The sequence below is a fragment of the Anabas testudineus genome, chromosome 15 (genome assembly GCF_900324465.2).
Source record: "Anabas testudineus chromosome 15, fAnaTes1.2, whole genome shotgun sequence".
NCBI classification, from domain to species: domain Eukaryota; kingdom Metazoa; phylum Chordata; class Actinopteri; order Anabantiformes; family Anabantidae; genus Anabas; species Anabas testudineus.
This window is the reverse complement of record NC_046624.1, coordinates 8,010,513-8,037,136: the sequence shown is the minus strand read 5'-3', so window position 1 is coordinate 8,037,136 and position 26,624 is coordinate 8,010,513. Positions and strand designations below refer to the sequence as shown.

General features: G+C 40.7%; 2 protein-coding genes across 4 annotated transcripts; one reads left to right on the top strand and one right to left on the bottom strand.

Moving 5' to 3' along the window:
- The first annotated feature begins 2,383 nt into the window (after positions 1 to 2,383).
- On the top strand, positions 2,384 to 14,130 carry fbxo11a (F-box protein 11a). Of its 3 annotated transcripts, none has more exons than XR_003298580.1 (22): positions 2,384 to 2,663; positions 4,651 to 4,775; positions 4,904 to 4,985; positions 5,887 to 6,031; positions 6,465 to 6,594; positions 7,423 to 7,506; positions 7,597 to 7,729; positions 7,824 to 7,930; positions 8,048 to 8,159; positions 8,260 to 8,366; positions 8,605 to 8,742; positions 8,941 to 9,158; positions 9,266 to 9,446; positions 9,578 to 9,700; positions 9,919 to 10,004; positions 10,160 to 10,236; positions 10,365 to 10,508; positions 10,774 to 10,884; positions 11,042 to 11,149; positions 11,239 to 11,289; positions 11,442 to 11,540; positions 12,469 to 12,601. XR_003298580.1 is itself a non-coding variant. In XM_026354632.1 (22 exons), exons 1-22 carry the CDS (start codon positions 2,570 to 2,572, stop codon positions 12,596 to 12,598), a joined length of 2,640 nt encoding a protein of 879 aa, XP_026210417.1. In that variant the 5' UTR covers positions 2,384 to 2,569; the 3' UTR covers positions 12,599 to 14,130. The 3 variants fall into 3 exon arrangements, 2 of the variants coding, with proteins under 2 accessions (XP_026210417.1, XP_026210416.1); XM_026354632.1 differs by having other exon boundaries at positions 5,890 to 6,031; positions 11,239 to 11,347; positions 12,469 to 14,130; XM_026354631.1 differs by having other exon boundaries at positions 2,385 to 2,663; positions 11,239 to 11,347; positions 12,469 to 14,130.
- A 26-nt stretch (positions 14,131 to 14,156) lies between these two features.
- Positions 14,157 to 20,270, bottom strand: msh6 (mutS homolog 6 (E. coli)). Its single transcript, XM_026354630.1, is given in 11 exon segments — positions 14,157 to 14,292; positions 14,388 to 14,587; positions 14,818 to 14,972; positions 15,116 to 15,205; positions 15,292 to 15,409; positions 15,575 to 15,858; positions 16,315 to 18,889; positions 19,008 to 19,180; positions 19,271 to 19,476; positions 19,900 to 19,961; positions 19,963 to 20,270. Coding segments are annotated over 11 exon segments (4,146 nt in total). The 5' UTR covers positions 20,164 to 20,270; the 3' UTR covers positions 14,157 to 14,210.
- Between the last annotated feature and the right edge of the window lie 6,354 nt (positions 20,271 to 26,624).

Below are 26,624 nucleotides of genomic sequence, written 5' to 3'. Positions count from 1 at the left end.
TAGACCACTCTGACATTATTCAGAGCTGCTATATGGATGTGCCTCTGTGACTTGGTGACACGAGAGAGTGGTGGGCACACCAGCCAATACAGAGCCACCCAGCATTCAATAGACCTCTGTTGCCACTGGATACTAGATTGGTTGCCAAGCCAACACATGTTCCTCACTGTCATATCGCCAACAGATTAATGTCGAAAACACCAAATATCTTAACAGTTAAGTCCTCAGATTCAGGGTTAAGTAAAGTAGCATGTTTCTGTATAGTTAGTTCCCTATGACAACTTATTATTCAGTATGGAATAATAACAGAACAAGACAAACCTAAACGGAGATTATGTAAGATGGAGCAAAAATAAATTTCCTTCTGGCCATGGCAACACAGAGTCCAACCATTTTATCATCAAAGAACAACAGCTACTGCAAAATGAACACAGAAGAAATTGTTAGTCATTTACAGCAAGGCTGACAAAACAAGTCCATTCAGAAAAAGCAATAAACCTAAGTTTAATATCTAGCCACATAACTACAGACATAACAACAGGAACTGTTTCACCTAACAGCATGACAGTTATTAATACTGGCAAAAGGTTTTACACATTACAGTGTCTCACACAAGACTCCACTCTTTTCATGAGGTCAATCACCATTAACCCCATCAGACAGACAGACAAACTCACAGATGGGTCGATGACCACCGAGCAACAAATCACAGATGGTCCTGCTGATAGGCACGGGGTTGATTGCATGTCTAAACCAAACATTGTGAAAGCAAACAGATGCGTAAACAGAAAATATAAATACTACAAATGTGCATATAAACTGAATGCTTGTTCATTTGTGAGGTTGCTGCCACCTGAAGGTAGCTGCAGGGTAGTTCTGTAGCTTAGTCATTGGCTGAATACAGTTAATTATTCAGTGAAACAATATTCATTTAGATCAGCTAAAAAGTATGCTAATTAACTATCATGTTGTCACCACAGGAACATATTGATATCCTGCAAGCAAGTGTTTGCACAATTTTGAGCAGGGTAAAAGGCCAAGGCCTGCAAGAAAAGAGCTGATTTCTTAGTGCATTTGTAAATTTTAAATTGCATTATGAGTTAAAGCAACACTGGTATCATAGCAGCTGGTATCATCTGGGAACAGGCATGCAATTGTAGTTTATGGTGATAGAGCACTCAACATGTCAAACACAAACTGATATTTTAGCACTGGCGAGTAAAAACCTAACCAGGGTGAAGCACCATTCAGACGACAGAGACAAAAAGACGGACCACCATTACAATAATTCATGTGATGTTCATCACATACTGAACATGCGACATGCAGTGAATACTCAGGGGTGGAGATGTGGAGACATCTAGTGGACTGTGAGGCTGATGTGCAAGAAAATAAAATATGAGGTCTCTCTGAAGAGACTGACTTCCACCAGACAAAATGATTTTAAATTTCAATATGCCACTCAGGTCTTTTAAAATTATTTTTGAAAACTTGAATTACTCAAAATTAGTCTCCACATGTAGAATAAATTGCTGAATGGGTGTTGTTCTTTTGGCTACATTATAATTTTCTTGTTAACACTCTATACAATTTAGCATCTGTTCAATCAGACCCTGGTATTAACTTCACTGTTACTTCTCATCTAATCTCATTCTTTAAGTCACAATGCAAGATAACGAGAGACTACACAGTAATAATAATAATAGAATAGAAACATATGTTCAAAATAATTTATCTTGATGATACAGGATTTCAAAATACATTACTGGTATGTTATTGTTGAGCATTTTGAAGTCACATACAATAATCAGTTAATGGAAGTTGTTGATGAATGGATGCTGGAAGGTCCAGACTCCTTGATCCTCCATCCATGTGTTATGCACAGCTCCAATATGGGAAGTAGACAATTAAGAAAAAAAGTGAAAGTGCCTAAAAAAAGTAAAGGTATCAATAAGTAGGTAAGTAAGTGCTTTAAAATGAAGAACAAGCGCTCCACTAAGAAACTCCACAACAGGCAAACCAAGCTTTTAAATGTCTGCATTGTGAACTCATTTCACATTTGTGCTGTAAAGACAACAACAAAGAGGAGCAAAGACAGCAGCTAGTAAAGGTGAACCACTTATTGTTAATGCATTATAATAAATCCTTACTAATTAGTTGGTTTGTTTTTAAAAATTTGCATAACCTACGTATGCAAAGTAACTAGCACCTAGAGCTAGTAGCTACTAGTTGCTACAGGTTGTAAGTACTCATACCTGAGCGGTTGAACAGACCGCCGTGGACGGAGACGGGGACGTGACGGTGGAGGTCCTCCCATGTGATGTGACTGCCTAACGGACTGTGCCTGTCTGTCATGGCTCCTCCTGCTACAGTGCAACGGGGCTAGACGTAACAGCAGCGGAGGGGAACGGGAATAACACACACCGCGGTTCGTTTTTTTTTCCCAGGAGCCACGGCTAAAGATGGCAGATCGCGCAGCGCTGAAGAAAAACACATAGATAACGCGCCTGGCGTCGCCTCGGCTGCTGTGAAGGCTTCGACATTTCCTCAAGATTTACCAACACCCCAAATGAACTCCGTCAGAGCAAGCAACGTTAGCAGAAGACCCAGGCGAGTGTCGAGGCCGCGCCCGGTGCAGCCGGAGAGGAACCACCAGGAAAGAGGTAACGTTAGCCAGGCTAACCGTGGCATCACGGAGCGCTAGCTTTCAGCTAGAAGTGAGTGATGTGTGGTTGAACGGAGCCGCGGGGTGTTTGTGAACATGTGCAGCGTGTATGTTGGGCAGCATTGGTCGTTTTGATGGAGCAGTGGTGAACTAGCAGCCGTCTCTAAGGGTCGCTGATCAGCCAGGAAACACCGAGGCTTTTGTGTTTGTACGTAGCATTCGGGCCACGCTTTGTTTTCCTTGATTTTTACCCCGAGTCGGCCTTTCTTATGCTTGTCTACCATTACACCGTCGCCTAATTTAGTTTTTTTGTTAACCACTGATTCGTTAGTGGTGAAAATTACAAGCATTAGTCAATGGTTAGCTTGATTCATGGGTGAGAAACGCAGGGAAACACACACACACACACACACACACACACAAAGTGGTTTTACCAGTTGTCGTAGCATGCTAACTGAAGCTAGATTGTGCCTGCTGTTATTATTAGCATGTTTGGCTAGCCGTCCTGGCGTTTTCAAGAAAAGGAAAACCTTTTTTTTTTGCAACATTAAAATGGAAACAAAATCGAAATGTGTAGATATATTGTGTGTAGATAATGCATTAACATCACTATCACACCTCAGTCACCTCATTTTCGAGGTCTTTCTTACAGTAACGCAGTGTGACAGCAAACGGCATAATGTAAACGAATATTGCCGACAGTGTTTCAAAGTAAACATTAGCCGGGGATGCTCTTTAATCACAGTTGCCATGGATGAAAGCCGGTGCTGGATTCCCAGTCGGACTGAATGACACTGATCAGTAACACTAGTGGCTGGTTACTGGATGTGATTTAACCTTAATAGGTGGACTTTTGACATATTATGTTGGATCTCACAGCTCACAATTTGATGGTTGCATCTTAGAGACTTGTTTCCTTTCAAGAAAACAAAACTTAATGCAAAACGACCCCATACTCAAGCTCATCGTTTTTAGAGTTGCATCTACCAATCACTTTGTTTTTTTGTTTTTTTTTGTTTTTTTATTTGACCTGCTGCCTTGATATGCACACACTACTTCAGTTGTTGTTTGAAGGTGATAAGTAATGAATAAATAATAATAGTGTGGTTGGTGACAGATCAACGCCAGCATCCTTGCATGTTTCCCATCAAAGTGGATTTGCTTAAAAAATGATGTGTACTGCTGTTTTTAAATATGCATATTTTGTTTACGACAGGAGAGCCTATATATTGTGCCGGTTTACAGCTACATGCATTTAGCTTTAACTGGCTCAGTTTGTTACACAGACGATGTTTGTAGTGGTTACTGGCCAAGTAGCTGGGGAGAGTCATCTTTGCAACCAGAGCAACGAGCAGGCAGAGTTTGCATCTCCCATCTGGGGTAGCTATCAACTTATCATGCTGTGGTGAATAGCCGTATAAATGGGTGTCTGTTTTAGGTCAGGGTTGATGCTATGGTTGTTTGGTTTTACTGTTGATTAAATCCTCTCTTGATAGGATCTGTAATCAATTTGTAGCATACAGAGCAGGTAATGAACAAAACCTGTTTTTGTTTTTTCTTAGTTTTGTCCTGTGACGTTACTATAATGCATTGATTACTGTAAAAAATTGTGTTTCAAAGCTCAAATTGTCATAACATGTAGTAGACAGTTAAAGCATTGTAGCGAAGATCTGTCTTTGAAAGTTAACTTCCATTATTGGTAATAATGGAAGTGTATTCTTCAAAGCTCAATAGTACAGAGTATTATATAGCATTGCAAGGTATTACACACCCAGTAGCATTATTCATAGTACTTAATATTGAATTCAAACTCATGAATATACAGTTTCTTAAATAGCATGAATATGTTGTTGACATCACATCACACACATTTATTTTCCATTGTCTTGATATGTAATAATAATAATAAAATACAGTATTACTGTTTTGCTTCAATTAATAGCATTAGAAGTTAGAAGTCATTTTTTCTTTTACACGATTTGCAGATGAGGACGTTCATGCAGATATGGTCGCAGAAGAATCCGGTCCAGGAGCTCAGAATAGTCCCTATCAACTTAGAAGAAAGTCTCTACCCAAGAGAACAGTGTGTCCGACAAAGACAAACATGGAGGTACAGTTACAAGGAAATCTTGAATGATGGTATATAAGCATATGATTTTAATAAAGCACAATAAATGATATAAAATAATGATAAAATGATAATGATAAAAAAAATATTTTCTTCTTTTTAATCTTCAGGGCGCTTCCACTTCAACCACAGAAAACTTTGGACACCGACCTAAACGCCCTAGAGTTTCGGGAAAGTGTCAAGATTTACCAGGTAATTCGAGATATATAGTTTGAGCTGTTGCAGTGTATTTATCATTGGGTTTTGAGGGGCATTTAGCTAATTTGTAAAATGGTCTAATGTATATTTTTAAGGGTTCACTTTCACAGATGATTTCCTTTAAAAACAATTTAGCAAAGAAGCAGTGCCATCACACAAGTCTGTTATTTTTGGGATTTCTTCATACTGTGTACTGCTATCCAAATAATCCAAAATAGATCTTTGCCCCACTGGATGACATTTGGTTCTGACTTTGCAGTCATCATACATAGCTTTGTGTCAAAGTCTTGTGCTCAAAGTAGCTCCACATGATCTGTTTTACAACCAAAATTACTTCCAAATAGCACATATGACGTTTTTCTTCACAATTAATCTTTTTGTGTCACCATTTTTTCTTATTTTAAAAGTAGATGAAAACTTCCACATGAACAGCTGCTCTTTTTTTATTTATGTGTGATAAACAAATCAATCCACTTAATGAGTGATTGTGATTGATAATTGCACGGAAAAGCAGTAACCAGTATGTAATGAAATCAAATAAGCATTGATTGACTATTAGGATGACACTCTGAGTTTTTAAGATTAGAAGTAAAAGAGGACTTTAGCTAATTTTGCTGCTTAATTTACTATTGTAAACATGTACTAACACTGCATATAAGACTGCATCCAAATTGTTACACACATTTTACACATTGCAATTGAATCTGCTGCTCTGTTAGCAAAGTCTGGGTGTTTGTTTTTGCTGCACAAGTACTGTATTGATATTGTGACTCAAGACAGTTTTGTTTCCTCATGTAATCTTACTGTAGATATGTTCATATGACCGCTGTTGTCTAACTTGGCCCTGTCTTTTCAAAGTATTTAATTGTTATTTCCATGATCTATATCCTCCCAGCAGCTCCAGCAGAGCAGTATCTGCAGGAAAAGCTGCCAGATGAGGTGGTGCTAAAAATCTTCTCGTACCTGCTGGAGCAGGACTTGTGCCGGGCAGCATGTGTATGCAAGCGCTTCAGTGAACTGGCCAATGACCCCATCCTCTGGTGAGATTTGTTGATGTCAAGACATTTGCCCTCCTGTTGGTATGTTTAATAAATGTGTAACAGCAGCTTTACCTTTTGTATCTTATACATTTTAATTAACACTTAGTAACAGAAAGTACCTAAATAAAGAGTTTTACCATGGTAATTTCACTGTGAATGTGTTTACACTGCCTCAAACGTGGTGCAAATCACTGTGAGCTTGATGTATCAAGGCCCCTGACACACATTTTAATTTAGTCTTCAAGTTTGTGTTAATCATGATTCTTTCTCATTAGGTCGACCATGTCTCGCATTCCAGATAACCTCACCTAGCTGAATGAGAATCTTTACCAACTTAATCATCACTCTGTACAATACTATCTTTTTTTTTTTTTTTTTTTTTTACCACAAACGAGGACATGGTGTTAATCATTGTAGTGCCTTCTCGTTTCAGGAAGAGGCTGTACATGGAAGTGTTTGAATACACGCGGCCCATGATGCACCCTGAGGCAGGGAAGTTCTACCAGATTAATCCAGAAGAATATGAACAACCAAACCCGTGGAAGGAAAGTTTTCAGCAACTGGTATGGAGCCTCCGATGGGCTTAGTGATTTAGTGTTGAAGTTATAAAAGTCTTACTTGCTGTATCGCTATTATTATTAATACATTTCTTTTATTTTGTTCAATGGCAAACAAATGTATTTGTATTTTTACAAGGAAGCAAACTGTTAGAACCCTTACCCTTATAGTAGATATCTATGGTAGTATTTACATTAATGGAGAAAATGCAGTTTCTTCAGTTTACACTTTAAATAAAGGAGACTACGAAAACAATGGAATCATTTGAAAATACAGGTAAATAAAGAGTAATTGTAATGTTTAGGTGCTTTAAAATATACTGATGTGAACATTTTTTGGAAAGTTGAGGTTATTTGGGGTAGAACCCATCCAATGAATCAAAAAAAAAAAAAAAACACCTTACCTCTTAAGAATCGCTAGGGTGCTGGAGCCATTAGGCAAACGATGACATAGTCACGAGCAACATTAATGTTGAAAATGCATAAATTAGATGATATTTACGTGCTTTTAATCTTTACATAAATATGTTTGTTGCCAAATGTTGCTTGTGAGTGACTTAAAGTCCTCTTGTGTACAGACAGCTAATGTCACATGAAAAGGGCAACACCACAGGCCATAATGGTGACATTCAGGATACAGTGTTTAAATTGTATTCCTTTGTGATATATTGACCTTTAGGATTGTTTTCCTTGGAACAAAAAGTCTTTTCTAGGAAAGATTTTTCTTCTCCATCCTGTTTAAAATGCAGTGTCAGTACAGTGTCTTTATAGTCTACAATAAACTTCTGTTGTTTTTTTTGAGGGGTGAATAATCTTGTCAATATGTTTTTACAGTATAAAGGGGCCCATGTAAAACCAGGCTTTGCAGAACACTTCTACAGTAATCCTGCCAGATACAAAGGGAGAGATAACATGTTTGTAAGTGAACTGCTGCCATCATTTTCGTTTAGTTTTTACCCATTTGGTTGATCCTGTCATTTACCAGACTCGTGATGTTTTCTCCAACAGTACTATGACACCATTGAGGATGCTCTCGGAGGGGGTCAGGAGCCTCACTTTGACGGCCTGATATTTGTCCACTCTGGTATTTACACAGATGAGTGGATCTACATCGAGTCGCCTATCACAATGATTGGAGCCGGTATGTCCATCCGAGGTCATGTTTACACACTTCATGGTGCATTTGTTTAGCCTTGTCTCTTTCTCATTCAAGCTTTTTTTATAATTTATTGTAGCACCTGGAAAAGTAGATGAGAAAGTTATCATTGAGAATACTAGAGACTCAACATTTGTATTTATGGAAGGCTCAGAAGATGCTTACGTTGGCTACATGACAATAAGGGTGAGATAATCCTACCTGTCTTTTTGCAAAATTCTATATATATAAGGGCACCTTAAAGTTTATTATGCGCAATTGCTCCCTATGTCATGATCATAACAATGTTTGTGTCCACTGCAGTTCAATCCTGACGATAAATCCGCCCAGCATCACAATGCACACCACTGCTTAGAGATTACAGTCAACTGCAGCCCCATCATCGACCACTGCATCATACGCAGCACATGTACAGGTAGTGCAGCTAGAATGAATATTCTGACCTCGGGATACTTTTTTGCTGAATTTGTGTTGCATGGAAATGTACTAATACATCTTTATCCTGCTTGTTCCAGTGGGATCAGCTGTCTGTGTCAGTGGCCAGGGCGCATGTCCCACAATAAAACATTGCAACATCAGTGACTGTGAAAACGTTGGTCTTTACATCACTGACCATGCACAGGTAACTCACAGCTTTCACATGTTGTTTAGATATTAACAATTGAAAGCATATGTCATCTATGAATGTTATTGTACGGTCCGTCTTTCACAATTCACCAATACACTCCTGGCTGGTTTCATGAACAGTTTTTTTCTATTGTAAACCAGCCTGTATATGTGTAATTAAAATAATAGAGTGAGAAAGCATGACAAGTGAAGATTCAGTGTTCAAAGTCTTCAATTTATTGTTAATTTTTCAGGGAATATACGAAGACAATGAGATCTCAAACAACGCTCTGGCTGGTATCTGGGTGAAAAACCATGGAAACCCAATCATCAGGCGAAATCACATCCACCACGGCAGAGACGTGGGTGTTTTTACATTTGACCACGGCATGGTAAGACACTACTTAAAAGTGTTTGCTCTTTTGGGAAATAAAACAGTTGTCGTAAATTTGTAGTAGTAGTAGTTCTTCCTTATAGGAATATGAATGTAATTATATTTATGCAGTGTATGAGTAACAAGGTTCTCATTCATTCTGTTTGTTGCTGTAAAAGGACAAACAGTAAATTAGTATTACTCTGTTCATTTGCAGGGCTACTTTGAGAGCTGTAACATCCATAGGAACCGTATAGCCGGCTTTGAGGTCAAGGCGTACGCCAATCCAACAGTGGTTCGTTGTGAGATCCATCATGGTCAAACGGGGGGAATCTACGTGCATGAAAAAGGCCGTGGCCAATTCATAGAAAACAAGATCTATGCAAATAATTTTGCTGGTGTGTGGATCACGTCTAACAGTGACCCTACAATAAGGTCAGTATGCCTTAACTGTCTATGTTAGTTGAAAATCGTTTAAAAGGTAGTGTCCTAACATAAATTTGGAACCTTGTCAATTTATTTATTTTTCGTTCCAAATTCAGGGGCAACGCCATTTTTAATGGCAACCAAGGTGGTGTTTATATTTTTGGCGATGGCCGAGGCCTCATTGAAGGGAACGACATCTACGGTAATGCCCTGGCAGGAATCCAGATCAGGACGAACAGCTGTCCTATTGTCAGACACAACAAGATCCATGACGGCCAGCATGGCGGCATATACGTGGTAAATATTTTTGAAACGTACACAGCCTTAAATCTAACAAGTCTTAAATCTTGAAATGTCACATGTTCAGTTTTATCATGCTGTCACTTGGAAACAAAGCAGTGATGCACGGTGGGTTTTGTATCATGCAGCATGAAAAAGGACAAGGAGTTATAGAGGAGAATGAGGTGTACAGCAACACCCTGGCAGGAGTGTGGGTAACAACAGGAAGTACCCCGGTACTGAGGAGGAACAGGATACACAGCGGGAAGCAGGTAAGATTGTGAGGCTACTTATGAGTTTAATGATGAAAAATAAATGTGATGTGAAGAGTCTCATCACAGCCTTGAATAAACCTATCCTGTTATCTGACATTAATGTAAATTCTGACATCATGTATTTGATTGCATTGTCAGACTGGCTAATTGTTCTGTTTATATTTAAAAAGAGAACTAATATGCGATTACTGTTTTTTTTTTTTTTTTTTTAATAGGTTGGGGTCTACTTCTATGACAATGGCCACGGTGTGCTGGAAGACAATGACATCTACAATCACATGTACTCTGGAGTTCAAATTAGGTTTGTGAAAAATAAATATTTACCTAAAATCCTGAATGAAATCAAATTTGTTTTGTGAAGAATTTGGATAAATTAGCCACAGATATGATGATCTATGCATTTGTCATTGGTGAAGCTTTGGATTAACGGCCTCTTGTGTATCCATTTTGTAACAGGACTGGCAGCAATCCCAAGATCAGGCGAAACAAAATCTGGGGAGGCCAGAATGGAGGGATTTTGGTTTACAACTCTGGTGAGAAGCAGAGAAGTCTGTTCTGTTCATGTCATGGCCTCCATGGCTGTTGCTAATACTGTTTGGGCAATGTGACAACAGTTCACGCCCAGTGACCCAAGGAGTGAACATGAACATGTGTTTTTCAGGCTTAGGCTTTATCGAGGACAATGAAATCTTTGACAATGCCATGGCAGGAGTGTGGATCAAGACGGACAGCAACCCCACCCTACGCAGGAATAAGATCCATGACGGGAGAGATGGTGGGATCTGTATATTCAATGGAGGAAGAGGTAACCAATCAGTTTGACTGAATGGGATCACAGTTAAGCCAAAGGAGGTTTTTGGAGCATAATTGGCTATAAGTCAGTTTTATGTAAAATTTACAGAGCTGCAGCCTTGAATAGCTTGTTATGTGGACATTGTACCTACAAATTCATGTATGCGTTAAATGCCTAAATAAACAGTGAAAGGCTCAGAGGTACACTCTGAAATATTAATACAGTAACTGTTTCATGTCAATGGTTTGTGTAATTGAAGTGTTGTTGCTGTCTTCAGGTTTGTTAGAGGAAAATGACATCTTCAGAAATGCTCAAGCAGGAGTCCTCATTAGCACCAACAGCCACCCTGTGCTGCGGAAAAACAGAATATTTGACGGCTTCGCTGCAGGTGGGTAACACCTGTGCTGTAATTATTTGAAGTCATTGTTTGATATTGTGATTAAGTGTTTGTGTAATTATCATGACTTCTTAACATCTGAAAAAATATTCTCGTGTAAACAGGCAGTACTGGGAGCTCTTTTATATGAACTGTTTTGTAATTGTAGGTATTGAGATCACCAATCACGCCACAGCAACACTAGAGGGCAATCAGATCTTCAACAATCGCTTTGGAGGATTGTTTCTTGCATCTGGTGTCAATGTTACAATGAAAGGTACTGTCGGGATCACATTTTTTTTTTCTTGATACCCTCTGATTTACCAGATCAAAATGTGAGTTACCAATTGTTTATCTTTCTTCCAGATAATAAAATATTGAACAATCAAGATGCCATTGAAAAGGCTGTGAGCAGAGGTCAGTGCCTGTACAAGATTTCAAGTTACACCAGCTACCCAATGCACGATTTTTACAGGTAATTTATGTTAATACTAGCAGTCAAGGCGAATAGAATATCCTCAACAGTTCATCTGTTTTGTGACTAACAAATACTTTTTGGGTTCTCACAGGTGTCACACCTGTAACACAACAGACCGCAATGCCATCTGTGTGAACTGCATCAAGAAGTGTCACCAAGGACATGATGTGGAGTTCATCAGACATGATAGGTCAGTCTTACTTACTCATTACTACAAATAAGGCTGTCACCACTGAGTAACCAAAATAAACCCTCTCCAAATCCCTCTGCATATTTTCGTGCTGATTTGACTTGACGGATGAGAGCATAAGCTAACACGGCCTGATCGTGGGTGTCAGGAAGGCAGGTTTGAGCATTGTACTGTGTTTCAAAGGTGGCATGAAATTATGTTAATGAGCAGGTGTAGAAATGAACTGGAGCAAAAGACACCTCATCAAAACATTGACTGTGTGGGAGACAGTGATGGAATTGGACAAAAAATAATCTCATTCGCTCTCGGAGCGACTGTTAACATAATTGAGTTCTGCCGTGCAGTATCTGAATTCAACACAGAATGCATTACACTCTTGCCATTGAACACCACTGAGGATACAAATCCATCTGTAAAAGAGAGAACCCTGTTTGAAGAACATCTGTCTGCTACACATATGCTTTGTTGTATATGTCACAAATCTCAAACTTAAAACCGGTTGCAACACAAACAAGTCAACAACACAAATTTAGCTTTTCAATTTTCAGTGTGACCCTCGAGAATATAAGAGGCACCTTGCTGATCAGTAACAGTGTAAACATGGAAGAAACACATTGACATTAGTCAAATAGTTGTTTCCATCTTGTAAATACACAATTCACAATGTTCTATACCAGCTGAGGGATGTATTTATTATTCAATTTAATAATTCACACTTGAGTGGGTAGAGTGAGCTGGTGCAACCCGATCTAGGACACTACAGGTCTCTTAGTGAGGCACTGCTGAGCTGTATGTCAGCTTTCATCAGTGTCAAAGATGGTCAAATGTGGCACTAAACGAGAGATTTTCTCTTCCTGGGTTCTGAATTAGTTTATGAAATGTATGTGTTTCTACTGTATTTAATTTCTTTTCATGTCTCCACCTGCAGATTCTTCTGTGACTGTGGTGCAGGGACGCTGTCAAATCCTTGCACGTTAGCCGGAGAGCCGACTCATGACACAGACACACTGTATGATTCAGCTCCTCCTATAGAATCCAATACACTGCAGCACAACTGAGCTCAAGAACCAAGGTCCTTTTGCGTGTCAGCAGTAATGGACATAAGACACTTTAAACTGTGCAGTGGAGGAGGAAATCCAAACTAAAATACAGATCCACTTTGGCAGAGCATATAAAATGACTTTAAAAAAAAAAAAGACTTGGATATGCTAAAAGGAGACATTTAGGAAAAAAAAGGTCTGATTATGGTGGCCTCGCTTTTTTCATTTTCTTCAGTTATTTGATGGAAAAAAAAAAGACCTCAGTGGGATAGAGCAGAAGAGCAGCTGACTCAGGGTTTGTGGGCGAAAGATGGACAAAAAAAAAGCCACCGAGGCTCATCTGCTTTTAAGAAGTGGAGTAACCAGTCACCGCAGTCATGTACAGCCACATTGCGAACAGAAGCTCAGTCAGAAGAGGCACAACTTTTGTCACATGGAGGCAAAGACCCCAAATACAACAATGCTTCCATCACTGGGCAACCGACGTGCTCGTATGATATGTACGGGAAAAAAAACGACCTAGCACTTCAGCTTTTTTTTCCCCACTCAAGACAACTGTTGAGATTTGATTTTAATGCTTTTTGTGTAGTTTTGTATTTTCATGCAAAATCATACTGTACTTGAATGTCTTTATTTTATTAAATGTGTTAATTTTTTTGGTTATTATACCCTAGAATTGCTGTAATTATACTCATGTCGCAGTATCTAACTTCTTTCTGTGAAAGAGATCAGAGAAAAGAGAGGAAAACACTAAACATTTTCTCCAGCAATGTTGACTCATCCACATTTGCAATACAGAAAAAACTAATGTTATGAAATGTGCTTTCACAAGAGTTGTATATTGTATATTCTGTTTGGACTAGGTTTGTCTTAATCTATGCATATTTTTTTGTTATTCATGAAACACCATTAGACCTACAGGAAAAGTCTAATGAGGATGATATGGGACTAAATGAAGCCTTTTTACTCATGGCTGCAGTTCGGTAACTGTAGGAATGACGTTTCTAATTTAGATGCAGCCTCGTCTTTGTTTACCAAATAAAGCACACGGTTTGAGTCAGGTTATTCTGCATAGTTGTACTCTGTGGTACACAGACTGTCAAGCAGATAATATATTGTAGACATTTGACCGTATATTAGAAGAAACGACATACACACACTGCTTCTTGATGTTTTTATTAAACTTTTATTTTTTACTTTGGTCAAAGCCAAGAAAAACAAGTCTTGTGAGAAGCACAGTTAATTTTAATCTGTTCCTACTCGTTTGCCAACGTTGCTGGAGAATTTAGGCTTTTACTCTACTGAAGCTGAGACAAGTATCTATATACAGCGCTATATGGTTTCATTGCTCCCCTTCCCCCCTCCCATTCATGTGTACTGGTGATTGTGGGTTCTCATACAGACTGAAATGTATGCATGTATCATAACATCTAGACTTAATATATTGTGAAGTATTCAATAACCGTTATGTAGGCGCTAGCGTGAATTAAAAGGGTTTAATTTCCTAGATGAAACATTGTCAATTTTTAAAAATAAACTTTATTAGATCATTACGGTAGTGTTTTTTTCCCCCCACCAAGTGCTGAGAACTGAAAACTAAAGTCAGCTAAACCAAATCATTATTTACAAACTACAAGGTGCTGAGCATCTGAACAAGTGAAGAAAAGTGATTGTGGTCCAGAGAAGCATCATCAGCAAACTGGCACAGCTTCCTGAGAAAGAACAGGAGAGGAAATCATCATAAGGCTGTGGTTGTTGATACAGAATTTAGGTTGTGGATGAGCAATACTGCAATACAAATACATACTTAAAGAGTCTGAGGCTGATGGTGCTCTTCTCAAACTCTCTGGCCTTCTTGTGTCCTGACTGGATGACCTGCTCGGGCAGGCTGGCGAGCCGAGCAGCATTGAAGCCGTAACTCTTTGGACAAGCACCAGTGATGAACTTGTAGAGGAATGTAATCGTCTCCTGACTTGGATCCTCACACTCATTCTCCACCATGCACGCCTGAACGGGGATAAAGCAGGAACGTTAAACTTTAAACGAGGTGCCTGCACACCATCAGAAAAAAGGTACTTGAGAGCACGGCAGAAGCTGCCAAGCTGGGTGTTAATTATTGATGTGTGCTTACAATCAATAATCAACATGGAACCAGTTGTTGAAATTATGTTTTTCAGTGCTGACCCATGTATTGACCCATGTATAGACCCATGAGTGTTTTGCCTTGCTGTACTCACCATGTGGCCCAACCGCACAGCAGGGTTGTTAGCATAGTCCTCCACCAGGGAGTGGTAATGTGTAGAAAACAGGGTGCGACAGCAGATCTTCTCAGCAAGCTCCTTCACAACAGCACTAGCAATCGCTGTGCCATCATATGTTGCTGTGCCCCTTCCTGCAAACAGTTCACAGCTGAATAATTACACCCCACAAAAACATACAACCATAAAAACAAACAGCGCTGAGAAGACTGCGTATGTCTTCACTGTTACTATAAATAAGCATTAAGTCCATCTTAGATAAGCTACCAAAGCTTACCTAATTCGTCCAGAAGCACAAGTGAGTGTTTAGTGGCATGATGCAGGATGCTGGCAGTTTCGCTTAGCTCCACAAAGAAGGTGCTCTCTCCTAGAGAACACATATAGGATAATGCTAATTTAGCCCATGTGACAGAGGATTAAAATAAAATTATACTTCATTTAAAGGAGCGTTACCAGCCATAATACGATCCGAGGCTCCCAGCCGAGTGAAGACCCTGTCCACTGGTGTGAAGCGCAGGCTCTCAGCAGGAACATAACAACCCAGCTGAGCTAAGATGATCACAAGTCCACACTACAAAAAAACAAAACACAAAACACAGTATCTCAATGTGAGCCAACACGCACTTCAAATAGACCCATACCCTCTGTGTGCAAGTGTCATTCTCCTAGACAGTTTTTGTACCTTCATACACAGAGTAACTAAAAAATATACACCCATACATGACCATACACGCACCTGTCTCATGAGAGTAGACTTTCCACCCATGTTCGGCCCTGTGACGAGGACACAAGAGGCGTGACCTTTTCCCTCGTCGCTTTCATCGCTGCCAGGACAGCCGATGTGGACGTCGTTAGGAATGAAGTCATCGCCAAAAAAGGTCTTGGTAACACACGGGTGGCGGGATCCAGTGAGCTCAATGAAAGGTGCTACCTGGTCGTTGCCCTCGGGGAGCAACACCTGGGGCCTGGTCATTGGGCCATCTCCTCCCTGGCTGTAGCGCGACAAGGCCAGCAGCACATCTGGAAAAACATTTAGAACAACTTAATAATCGAAACAAGGCTTTAAGTCCTGTAAGAGTCAATTCTTTAAAACTCTCACAAATTTGTTGGTATTTTATGGGATTGGGTAGTTCTGTTCTATGAAACTAAATAAAATCAAAGGCTCTCTCAGTGGTAGAAGGCTCCAAGCTGAGTGAAGATCCTGTCCACTGGTGTTCTACAACAATTAGTTTCTTTGTACTAGCGATAATTACTCAACGCCAGAAAATTTCTAACAGTCACTTAACTGGTGTCACACATTACTGATGTATATCAGTAGCTCCAGGAAATGTATTCAGAGCAGACACCTGCAATGCAAAGTCGGTTTACAAAGCCAACATAAAGGGAAGGTACTCACTAAGGAGCGACGTTTTTCTCAGACACATTTCTGTCATCAACAACTATAATGAATTAGCATAAAAGCTTGTTTATCATTACCTAGGACTGCCATGCACTCCACACCAGTTTTCCAGTCTCTGTAGTTTTTGTCAAAGTTGTAGAAGAGCCTTCTCATGCAGTCTTTCAGTGCAGCGTCTCTCTTCTCTTCAAATCCCTGCAGCTCGGAGAACAGCTGCTCCGTCTCCTTTGTCACATAACGCTTCCAGCCTTTCTTTGTAGACTTCACCTCATACTCCTCAGGAATGTTCCTCTCTGAGACGCTGTCGGGCACCTCCATCTGGTAGCGGTTTCGTCCAGTTCCCCAGTAGGCCATGCTTTTACAGCCAAGTCTCTTCTTCTGTCTGTCCAGGTAATCTTGCAGCTCTCGTTCACAGCTCTTGATTCCAGTCAGGGCTTGGTCATACTCTGGGTCAAAGCCAGCTTTAGGGGTTATGACACCAGTAGTGCGGGCTTTTTGGTGGTCGAAGGCTGTGTCCCAGCGTTTTAGTTCAGCAGAAAGGTCGGGAAAGAGGCCATCCTTTTCACCTTTTAGACTGACCACTTGACATAGCAATGTTGACTGAAATTTTCCTGCAACTGAAGCAAGGACAGAAATGATCTCCTGCATAGTTTTGAAACCTTCAAGTGCTGAAAGAAAGTCTGCAATCTTGCGCTTGCTGTAGGTGACCTCCTCATAAAGAACCGCTCTGCTGTCAGGGTGGTCCTGCCCTTTCAGAGGAGTGCCGATGCTGTGGATTTTACTCAAAAGACGCTCCAAGTCTGGGAGCTTCTTCAGGTGGTCTGAAACCTCAGCAGCCTCGGCCTGAGCACCCATCAGGTCCTCCACTGCGTCCAGCCTATCTCTGATTGATGTGGGGTTACACAGAGGTGCACAAAGCCACTGCTTCAGCAGCCTCTTGCCAAATGGAGTTGAGCAGGTGTCTAAACGCTCCAGCAACGTCCCTTCTGTTCCTCCTGACCCATTCTGAAAAATTTCCAGGTTTGCCATAGTCACTCCATCAAGGACCATACGCTGTCGAGTCTGAGCAAAGAAACTGGCCGGTCCAGCAGCCTTCTCCATCTCAAAATCAACAGGAACATATTCTTCGAAATTCGCCATGGAGAGCAGCTCTTGGTCTACCAGGCATTTCTTTAGGTAGGATATACATCCACCCAGTGCTGACAGTGCCAGCTCATAGCCCTCCTTAGGAGTAAGGCACAGTGAGTCACTCTCAGAGGTCATCTTTTTTAGAACAGCTGGAAGAAACGTGTTCCCTGTGTCCTGCTCCTTGACAGCCGTCTCTTTAAAGTAATCTTCTTCCGAAAAGGTTTTAAGAGTCTTCTGGGCATCCCAGAACTGTGTTCCCGCATTCAGACCTTCCTGCAGAGCAGAGGACAGAGAGGCCTTGAGTATTTTGCGTGTTTCAACAGATGGGTTCCCCTTTTCAAAGAGCACCTCGGCAGGGGCAAAGTGTGCTATCAGGGTGCGCAGCCGTGAGCAGTGACGATCATCTGGGAACTGGCCTACATGGAAATAACCCACTGAAGTATCAACAAAGCAGACTCCGTAGGTGCGGCAACGGCCAGAGCTTTCCTCTTCAGCTTTTTCCTTTAAACTCAGCAGAAACTTGCTCTGACACTCTGAGGGGGCACCGTCCAACACACTGTAGGTTTGAGTTCCACGTGTGATTATCCTACACACCTCTCTCCTCACCACACGGTCAAACTTTGTGGGCTTAGCCATGGTCTTACAGCGTGCTTCCATCATATCTGGGGTCTCTGTCTGTTCCACTCGAGCCACCTTGTAGCCTTTCTGCACCAGAACATCTGAGAAACGTGCAAAGCCGATCTCCGGAAAGCCTGAGTGCGCCCAATTCCCCTTCATGAAGGTTAGTCCCAGCTCATTGACTCCAATCACAGCATCCATGTGGTAGAGCTCATAGAACTTCCCCACCTTGTAGAAAATCACTGTGTCAAACATCTCAGATTTGAGCTGCCACCATCGACGCATACCAGGAGTGTTTCTGTTTAGAAAGTCTTCTGGCACATACAGAGTGGTTGCATCGTAATCATCCTCTGTCTGTCTCCGCCTTCGACTGTCTTTCCTCCTGCCGTCCTGGAGCCACTCCAGTTTCTCATGGTCCCAAATTGTTGCGGCTCCACCACTGCCTGAACCATTTGTCTGGCTCTCAAAGCTGTCAGGAGCAGAGAACACTGACAAACGCGACTTTGTATCTGCTGTGACAACTGCTGGGGCCCGTTTAGGTGCAGCCGACGGGTTTGTTGATATCTTGGGTTTTGCATTAGCAGATTTTTCTGCAGGACGTTTGCGCTTTGCAGGCTTGACAGGGCTTTCTGCTTCAGACTCTTGGGTGCTCTCCGCTTCCTCCTCTCCACTGCTCACTGTTCCTTCTTCCTCCTCATCCTCACTGCTGGACGCAGCTTGCTCTGGTTTGAATTCCTCGTCTGAACCATCACTATCTGAAGCTACAATTATACGACGCCGCTTTGCTTTATTTCCCTTTTCTGTTGAAGTGCGGGATGAACGCCGACTGACTTTGGATGGCTTCCCCTCTTTATTTTTTTGTTCATCTTCATCAGTGAGGTCCTCATCAGTTAATGTCGACTTGTCAAGCTGAGAAAACACAAGGATAAGCAAAGATAATATGTATTTTGTGTTATTGTCCTGGTTAAAAATAACTAATGCTATTCTTATCAGCAATATATCAATCAAACATATGTGCAAATGTCACCTCCATTTCTTCATCTTCCTCTTCATCATCAGATGGATCTTTGCAGAGAGGAATCTTTAGTCTTTTTTCAGGGCTGTCAAACATTACTTTGTCAGCAAGCTCCATTGCACGACGAATTACAGGTTTCCCGCTGAAGAACACCCCTCCAGTTTTAGCATCACTACTGTCAGAGCCTGCAACAAAGTGTACAACCTCATCATTTAACAATGCCAATGTGAGTCAACATTATTATTATCATAATTATTATGAGAATAGTTAAAAACCTTGGTACTCTCGAATATATTTGGTGCTGACCCATCCTCTAGTAGGAGGTTCATCAAAGAAATGGACATGTATCCGCTGGTCTCTACCGCGGCCTCTCATCTGCTGTCCAGTCAGAGGCTGGGGTACCACCATACATGGCCACCAGGGGTGTCCCTCCAGTTTAGCCCACACAAGGGCACCAGCACTGAATGAGCATGAGGAGGTGCTGAAGAAAGAGAAAAAAAAACAAACATAAAGTCGGGATAAACACAACTGGGGGGCCAATGACAAAGAAGCTGGGTTGATCTCCACATGTCACGTTGTCACATTAGATTGATCAGCAGGGATTTGACCTCCCACTGGGCAGTTTGTAGATCTCTCTTCAAGTCGAGTTCACATGTTCACATGCACCGACACCCCCTCTATGGACATGGACACACTATGTTAGCCAGTAAACATCTGCAGCTTTTCCAAAGCCGGCTAACACCCCAACATGAATCCCTTTAACACACTAAACGAGCACTTAGTTGCTTTTTAAAATGACATCGTTTACGTTAAGGAGGGATGGTTCAGCGTGTCTGGGGGGCCTTGCACACCAACAGTGCACAACGTGGCTCCAGCAATTACACCCGTCCCACGGCTAACTCACCTCTCTTTAGCAGCTGGGGCCTTGTCGCCAAACAGTTTCTTGAAGCCCCCTTTTTGCACACCCGGAGTCCCCCTTGCCTTGACGTTTGTTGCTCTTGCTCGGCTGCTGCTGTGCCGTCTGTTTAGCTTGCTCTTTCGGAGAAGTGTTGGACTTCTCCAACGAAGGAGGCAAATCTGCCTCCGTCGGAGAGGGACTCGGCTTTGCCTTGGACACCGGCGGCGGAGACTTGGTGAAAAAATTGAAAAGAGAGCTTTGCTTCGCCATGTGTGCGAGTTTAAATACTATTTTCTATTATTTATATTATTTTTGTCACGATGCTAAGCGTCACCTAGCACCCAGCTACACATCCCGTTCGCGGGAAAGACACGCACGGGAAGTCGTGGGCGTGGACACCGGTCTCCGCCAATCACAAGCGAGTATAGCAAACGTCACGAAGTCACGTGGTGTCAACATGCCCGACTTTGGCGCGCAGAGAGTTTTTTTTCTGCCACAACTCGAGGTTCAACTTTATTTTAAGTACAGATGATACAACACACACGACAGTGATCTGAGTGATCAGTGCAGTCTCACGTCCTGCACTGCAGCAGGGGACTGCTGCTGTTACACAGAGATCCTTCATAACAAATCCTAGTGATGTGTCATTTGTCATCCTTACATCAGTGTGGTCATGTTTGCATGTCTGCTGTTGGTGTTTGACATGATAAATGACAACTAAGTAACTAATTCTTCTGTATTTCTTCAGTATATCTGTTTAACAAAAATTGAATTTGAACATAAACATCAAGATTTTCTCATAAAATATTAATGAAACCATGTGCAGACTGAGTTTAGTTGCAGAGCTCTGCCTATCAGTTCCAGTATGAAGCACCAAACAGTGATGACTCTAAAATCTGTGCTAGTCATTTACCACCAGCAGAGAGCAGCAGAATACTGGGACGTGCATGAGCAAAATTATTATTGGGACAGCAGAACAGCTGGTAGTTGAAGTTGGACACAAACCTGAGCCAAATGATTTTGTCACCCTGGCATCTACAGTAGGTGTCAACATTAGAATAACACATTGAATTGCCACTATTTTTTTGCGTTACATGACCTCCTACACTGTTCAATCAATAGAAACACAAGGAACCACATGCGTACAAGCATTGGTCAGCATCGTATGTACATTGTCTTTGTTTCAGCAGAAACCTTCTGAAACATAACAAGTCACGTAATAATGTCCTCACCAGTTGTGATGCACAAAAACTTCACATGCTCAGCTGCATATATTTATGTTACTGCTAGTTACCAAACATCCACCCACATAAGACTTTTTGGCATATTGTGTGTGGGTGATAGAAAGCATCTAATTAGGACAGAATTATAAAACCTTACACAGCAGTTGTTATGAGGAGCTGTTTTAATTAAGTGATATTTGGATGCCACTACGACGAGTAAACATGAACCAAGTTACTATCTAGAGGATATGTGTAAATTATTTTACATCACAGATTTAGTTTAAACCATAATTAACAGAGTGATGTTTGAGTGAATGTTGTAAATGAGAGTAGTTATTTAAATTAATCCATATAATAGCTTAAATATGTGAAAAAAAGAATGGCTTCTAGTCAAGTGTCCAAAAAAAGCCCAGACACAGAGTGTGTGACAGTGAGCCAGCATACACAAAACCATGGCCCCGACATTGAAGCACCTAAATCAAATTCAACTTTCATTCATTTATTTTTCCCACCTGGTCCTTTTCTGCTGTTAGTGTCTCTTGCCTTACACAGGGTTTTGCTTGGTAGTAGGCACATCATGCGTTCCTATATTGTGGTAGTACTATTAAAACACTGGCACAAGTAGTAGAGGTACTAGAACTCTAAAAATAAATCACAAAGACCAGAGCTATGGGCCTTTTGCAATATATACTTGAAATATATTCAAGAGCCATCCATGATAAAACATCAGTGAGAATAAATTAATCTCTCTCCAAGTATTCTTGACTGAACCAAAAATAAGATTCCCAGCATTTTCCCCTCTTCTATTGTTGCTGACAAAAACGACTAAACAAAATTACTAAGGCCAAACCAATTTTCTGACTAAATTCTTTCTTCAAACACTCACTTCATCCTTGCCCTCTTGTGTCTCCTTACTGCATTTTTCTTTTCCTGCTTTGCACACAGTTTTTTCCTTCCTGCAACACCCACGGATCCACGGTGGTGGTTCGCCTCGCAGGCACGCTAATAAAGCTGATGCAACAGTGTAGAGCAGCTACAGCAGATGTAGTATGTTTCTCTGTTCCATGTTAACCTGTGTTTAATTGTTTCCTCACCTCTAACTCTGACTGATAAAGTATTTAGCACAGAAATTCCCCACTCCTCAAGGTGAAAATGCATTTTGTCAAGCATATGCTTGATCTGCATCGAGTGCTTTATAAATCAAAATAGGCAATAAAGTGTGGGGGAATAAAGTGTAAGCTGTGGCCTTAGATAACATTAAAAATGGTTACAACTTGCTGTGCCTCTCCCTAATGTGGGCATCACCTAGTCAGTCAAGATTTATGTGTAAAGATACACCCATCGCATCTCCTTAAATCACGAATTGGGGCAGCAAAGCGAACACCTTTCCATCCCGTCGTGTTGAGAGCTGCAGATTAAAAGGAATTTTTGTAGAAAGAAAATTGAACCTTGTGAACAGCTAAATATTTTCTCCCAAACTGCAGCAAGCAAGATGGTCTGTGCAATGCTAGATAAACCAGCCTTTGGAGGAATTTCTTTTCATCATTTCCATCCATACCAGCTGAGAATATGCAGACATTTGAGTCATGTAGTATGATGTCTGAAGACTGAAATGAATCAATTTTTTTTAATTGTGTTATAAAACTATTACGCTCTGCTGTCTGATTTGGTCATGGAAGTGCAGTTTAGAAAGAAAGCAGGTACTTATACACTAGTTTTTATTGTCACGTGTTCCCAAAGGTTTCAAAAAATATGTTCTTATGAACATGTCATTAAATATTAATGTTTTAATTTCAAAATGAGCAGTTTTTACTGCATGCACTGCCATTTCTTTCAACATAGTGTATCCCGAATAAATACACCTGAGTGGCAGAGCACAGTCGGGCTCTGGTTTATTATGGATTTGGAGTAAGCAAGGATAAGAATATTTGTCAAAATGATGCAGCACCTGACAGTGTTCAGATCCTGTGAGCGGCTGAATTATACCAAACCAGAACTATCAGTGTGGGAAAGGTTGGGAAGACTTGATGAGAAACAAGCAAATACCTCAAAACAACAGCATTGATATTATGCTTAAATTGAATAACCATCTCTTTGGGGAAATGGGAAAAGAAAAAACAGAAACAGCAAAGCTGCTCTTTTTCCTATTTCGCCTTGATTGGCTGCACCACCATCACATTACCTGTTTTATATATATTTATTTATTAATTCGCATTTCTTCATCTTCAGTCACTCCTGAAGCAGTAGTCAGAACACAACCTCTGTGGGACTCTTGTAAAAGACAGAGAAGATGTGAAACAACAGCTCAGCCCTCCCCGCCTTCCTTCCGTCCTTCCTCTCATCTTTTCTCCCCTTGCTCTGCTGCGTAATAGTGTGAACAGATAAACAGTTTCTTTTTTTTTATTGTTACACTCACTTTATTCCAACATAAGACAAACTTAATGATCACAGGGCTTTATTTCGAATTACATTTTTTCATAGTAAAACATGGAGACCAATTAAAAGTCCCAATGCAGATGACTAATGCCCTTTGCTAATTCGCCTCATGTGCTGCGATCCGCCAGTGATTTCCCTCCACAGCTCTTTTTCTGCCACTGAACCCTACTGAAGCAGCGTAAATGTGTAAGGTTCAGTCACATATTAATTCAGCTGCCTCTGGGGGAGCTGAAGTGGGAGCAGCCACTGATAGTGGCGTGGTAGTGCAGTCAGCAGATTTAACTGCAGTATCTCTTTCTCTAGACAGAGGGAACGAAGGAGTATTTGTGTAGATGAAAATGGGAAAATGAGAGAGATGAGCTATAGGAAAAAAAATTGTTATCCTCCTTGCGGGGTAGTATGAACAGTTTTATCTATATATAGGCCTCTTTAGTCGCTGGCTTTTTGCAAACAAGGTTATTTCAAGCACCCACATATATAAAACGTGCAAAATGTGACCATAAACACTCAACAGGAAAACATCTGGTGTTATTTAGTTCTTCCATCACTGCCAGAATCTCTGCTCTCCTCGAGATGCACCGGTGTTGTGCACATGACACCCAGATTTGCAATTCAAAAGCAATTTAACCACCCCCATCTTTGTAACCCAGTTTTTGTTTTTTCCTCCAGAGAATATAACTTTCGGCATTAGAAATTCCCCACTGTCCATCACAAAGCGGCGGAAAGTTTTCTTTGCCTCTCAAATAAGCAAAGACCTCACACTACATAAAGAGAGACATCCTTCTCAGTGTTAAGCTACAGTACTGTATGTTCCATTAATACAGAGTCAGGACTTTTTGTTTTTTTATGGTTTTGTAGCTTCTTCCACCTTTTTTAATACACTTTTACAGTTTGTAGTGTAAATAGATGGTTGCTAATGAAACTAAAGTTTATGTGTGTTTGCTTTGTATTTCCCCACATTAACTGCACCTGCTGTGACGCACAAACTAAACCGCACAGACATAAAAGAAGAAAAATAGAAAAAGAAACACTCGGAAGAGATGGGATGCCAGCTTGAGTTGAAAAGTCAGCTTTGACGTCTGGTTTTTGCTGCAACAATATGTGTAACATGTATAGAAAGTCGGAGCTATTAAAGCTCTGCCTACCATCGTTTGAATTCGATTTACTGAGTGGGATTTACTGTGAAATCTCAACCTTTATTTCCACCAAAGATGATGAAAAACCATTTGAAATTGGTTCCACTCGATCTGAGTCACAGAGGTGTTCAAAACTGATGTTTTTTTATTTAAACCACTGTGTGTTTTTTGCATATAAGCAAGTGGTGCCTGACAAATTGCTACAATAGTAAACACCAGTGTATACCAATCTGAAGAAGCAATCATATTAAACTCCATTAGCTGGATTGGTGAGTTCCTCTTATCTATTAACCCCTCTCGTGTCCTATAGTAATGGAAAGGGCAGATGTTGTAGGGTAATAGCCTCATCACTCACTGCTCAGACAGTGTACGGGAATGTCTCGTTCCCACAATGACTTCTGATTTTCACACTCTGCCTTTAATTCAAATATGGTCCCTTCAGATGCCATTAGAACCCCACAATATATTTCGAGTTCGAGTTCCCCGTGTGCATTAAGAATCGATTAATAAAACAGCTAGTTTCACAGCACATGATAAGCAAGTGTGAGAAGAAGGTTGCTGGGTTGAAAGTGATCCTTAACGTGACTAAACATGTTATTTCCTTAATATAATGAGTACAGATCCTGGGGGTATTGAGGGCAATTGAAGCTGTTAACCCCATTATTACAGTGCTCACTTCAGCGTCTAAATTTATACACTCGACCGCTTTATCCTTTACAGTTGCAGGTCAGTGCTCCGTCCTTATAAATGTTTCAGGAGTCCTTTGTGTATCCTTCCTTTAGTTCAAAGAGTCAGTGAATTTAGGGAGTCATTTAAGACGATACTTTTATATTTCTGGACATAGCACATCTCAGCTCAGCGCCAATTTATTCAAGAGGAAGAAAGTCAATTCATTCACAGGACATTTAACGCAGCCACAGCTTTATTTTTTATTTTATCTCCTAAGATCTTAATCTAGATGTAAATTTGGAGAAAACACTTGAATTAATTTAGCCAAACAAATGTATTAAATTAAAGGTTTGCAATAGTCTATGTTTTTCTTATAATCAATAAAGAAATGAGTAAAACCAACGGTGTGGTTTTCTTATACTCTACCTTTTCTACCCTGTCTCTAGTTCTCAGCCTTGAGCCCATTTGTTCCTGTATATATGTTCTTTCAATTTAAAAAAATGGCCAAGTGAAACTGCCAGGAAATGTTCACAACCTGTACTCTTACTGAAATTGTACTTTTGCTCTGGACTATTTCCAGCACATTTGGCACACTAGTGAATGTTTATGGCACCAGGATGGTGGATGTGGGCTCAATACTAAATAAACAACAGCGCTCAAGTTGCTTGTAATGAGGGTACATGTCAGTCAGTGACACAGTGTGGCTCTTAATAGTTTTGGGACACAATGGAGCAACACTTTGGATCGAGTCAGTGTTGGCTTTTGTATATTTATGGAATTTGATGACAGTATGAAAATGATATAATATCGCGGGACTTGTCCTTTCAAGTAGAACAAAGACTCTAAAATCTTTAATGATCCTTTCAGACAGAGCTTACTTCCACTCTATTTTGTATCAATGCTTGTCCCTCTTCTCCTCTGTCAAGGCTTATTGGACATCGTATTTAATTTGACAAGGTTTTAAGAAGACTTGTCATCCAAATCACTTGTGACAATCTTGGATAATGAGGATGAATGACAGTGTGTTGAGAAGTCACAGAGTCCAGTGTTACTATCAAATGCATTTAAATGTATCTTAACAGAAATGTTCATATTTTGTTAACTGAAGTGTGAGTAAAAGAGGAGGAGAAAGCAGATGAACTGTGTGCACAGGTTTTGACAAAATGCTGCAGTGAAGACACTGAGACACATGTCTCTGACACTGGCTGAAACCCAGTGGAAACACTTCATCCTGCTGCTGGAGATTTAACTGCAGTCCCGTCTCTTG

Bases quoted from the DNA above. Each gene is read 5' to 3' on its own strand.
- fbxo11a (XM_026354631.1), top strand. From the start codon at position 2,570: ATGAACTCCGTCAGAGCAAGCAACGTTAGCAGAAGACCCAGGCGAGTG. The intron at 7,730-7,823 runs GTATGTCCATCC...AATTTATTGTAG, and splicing joins TATCACAATGATTGGAGCCG to CACCTGGAAAAGTAGATGAG. The intron at 10,005-10,159 runs GTTTGTGAAAAA...ATTTTGTAACAG, and splicing joins TACTCTGGAGTTCAAATTAG to GACTGGCAGCAATCCCAAGA.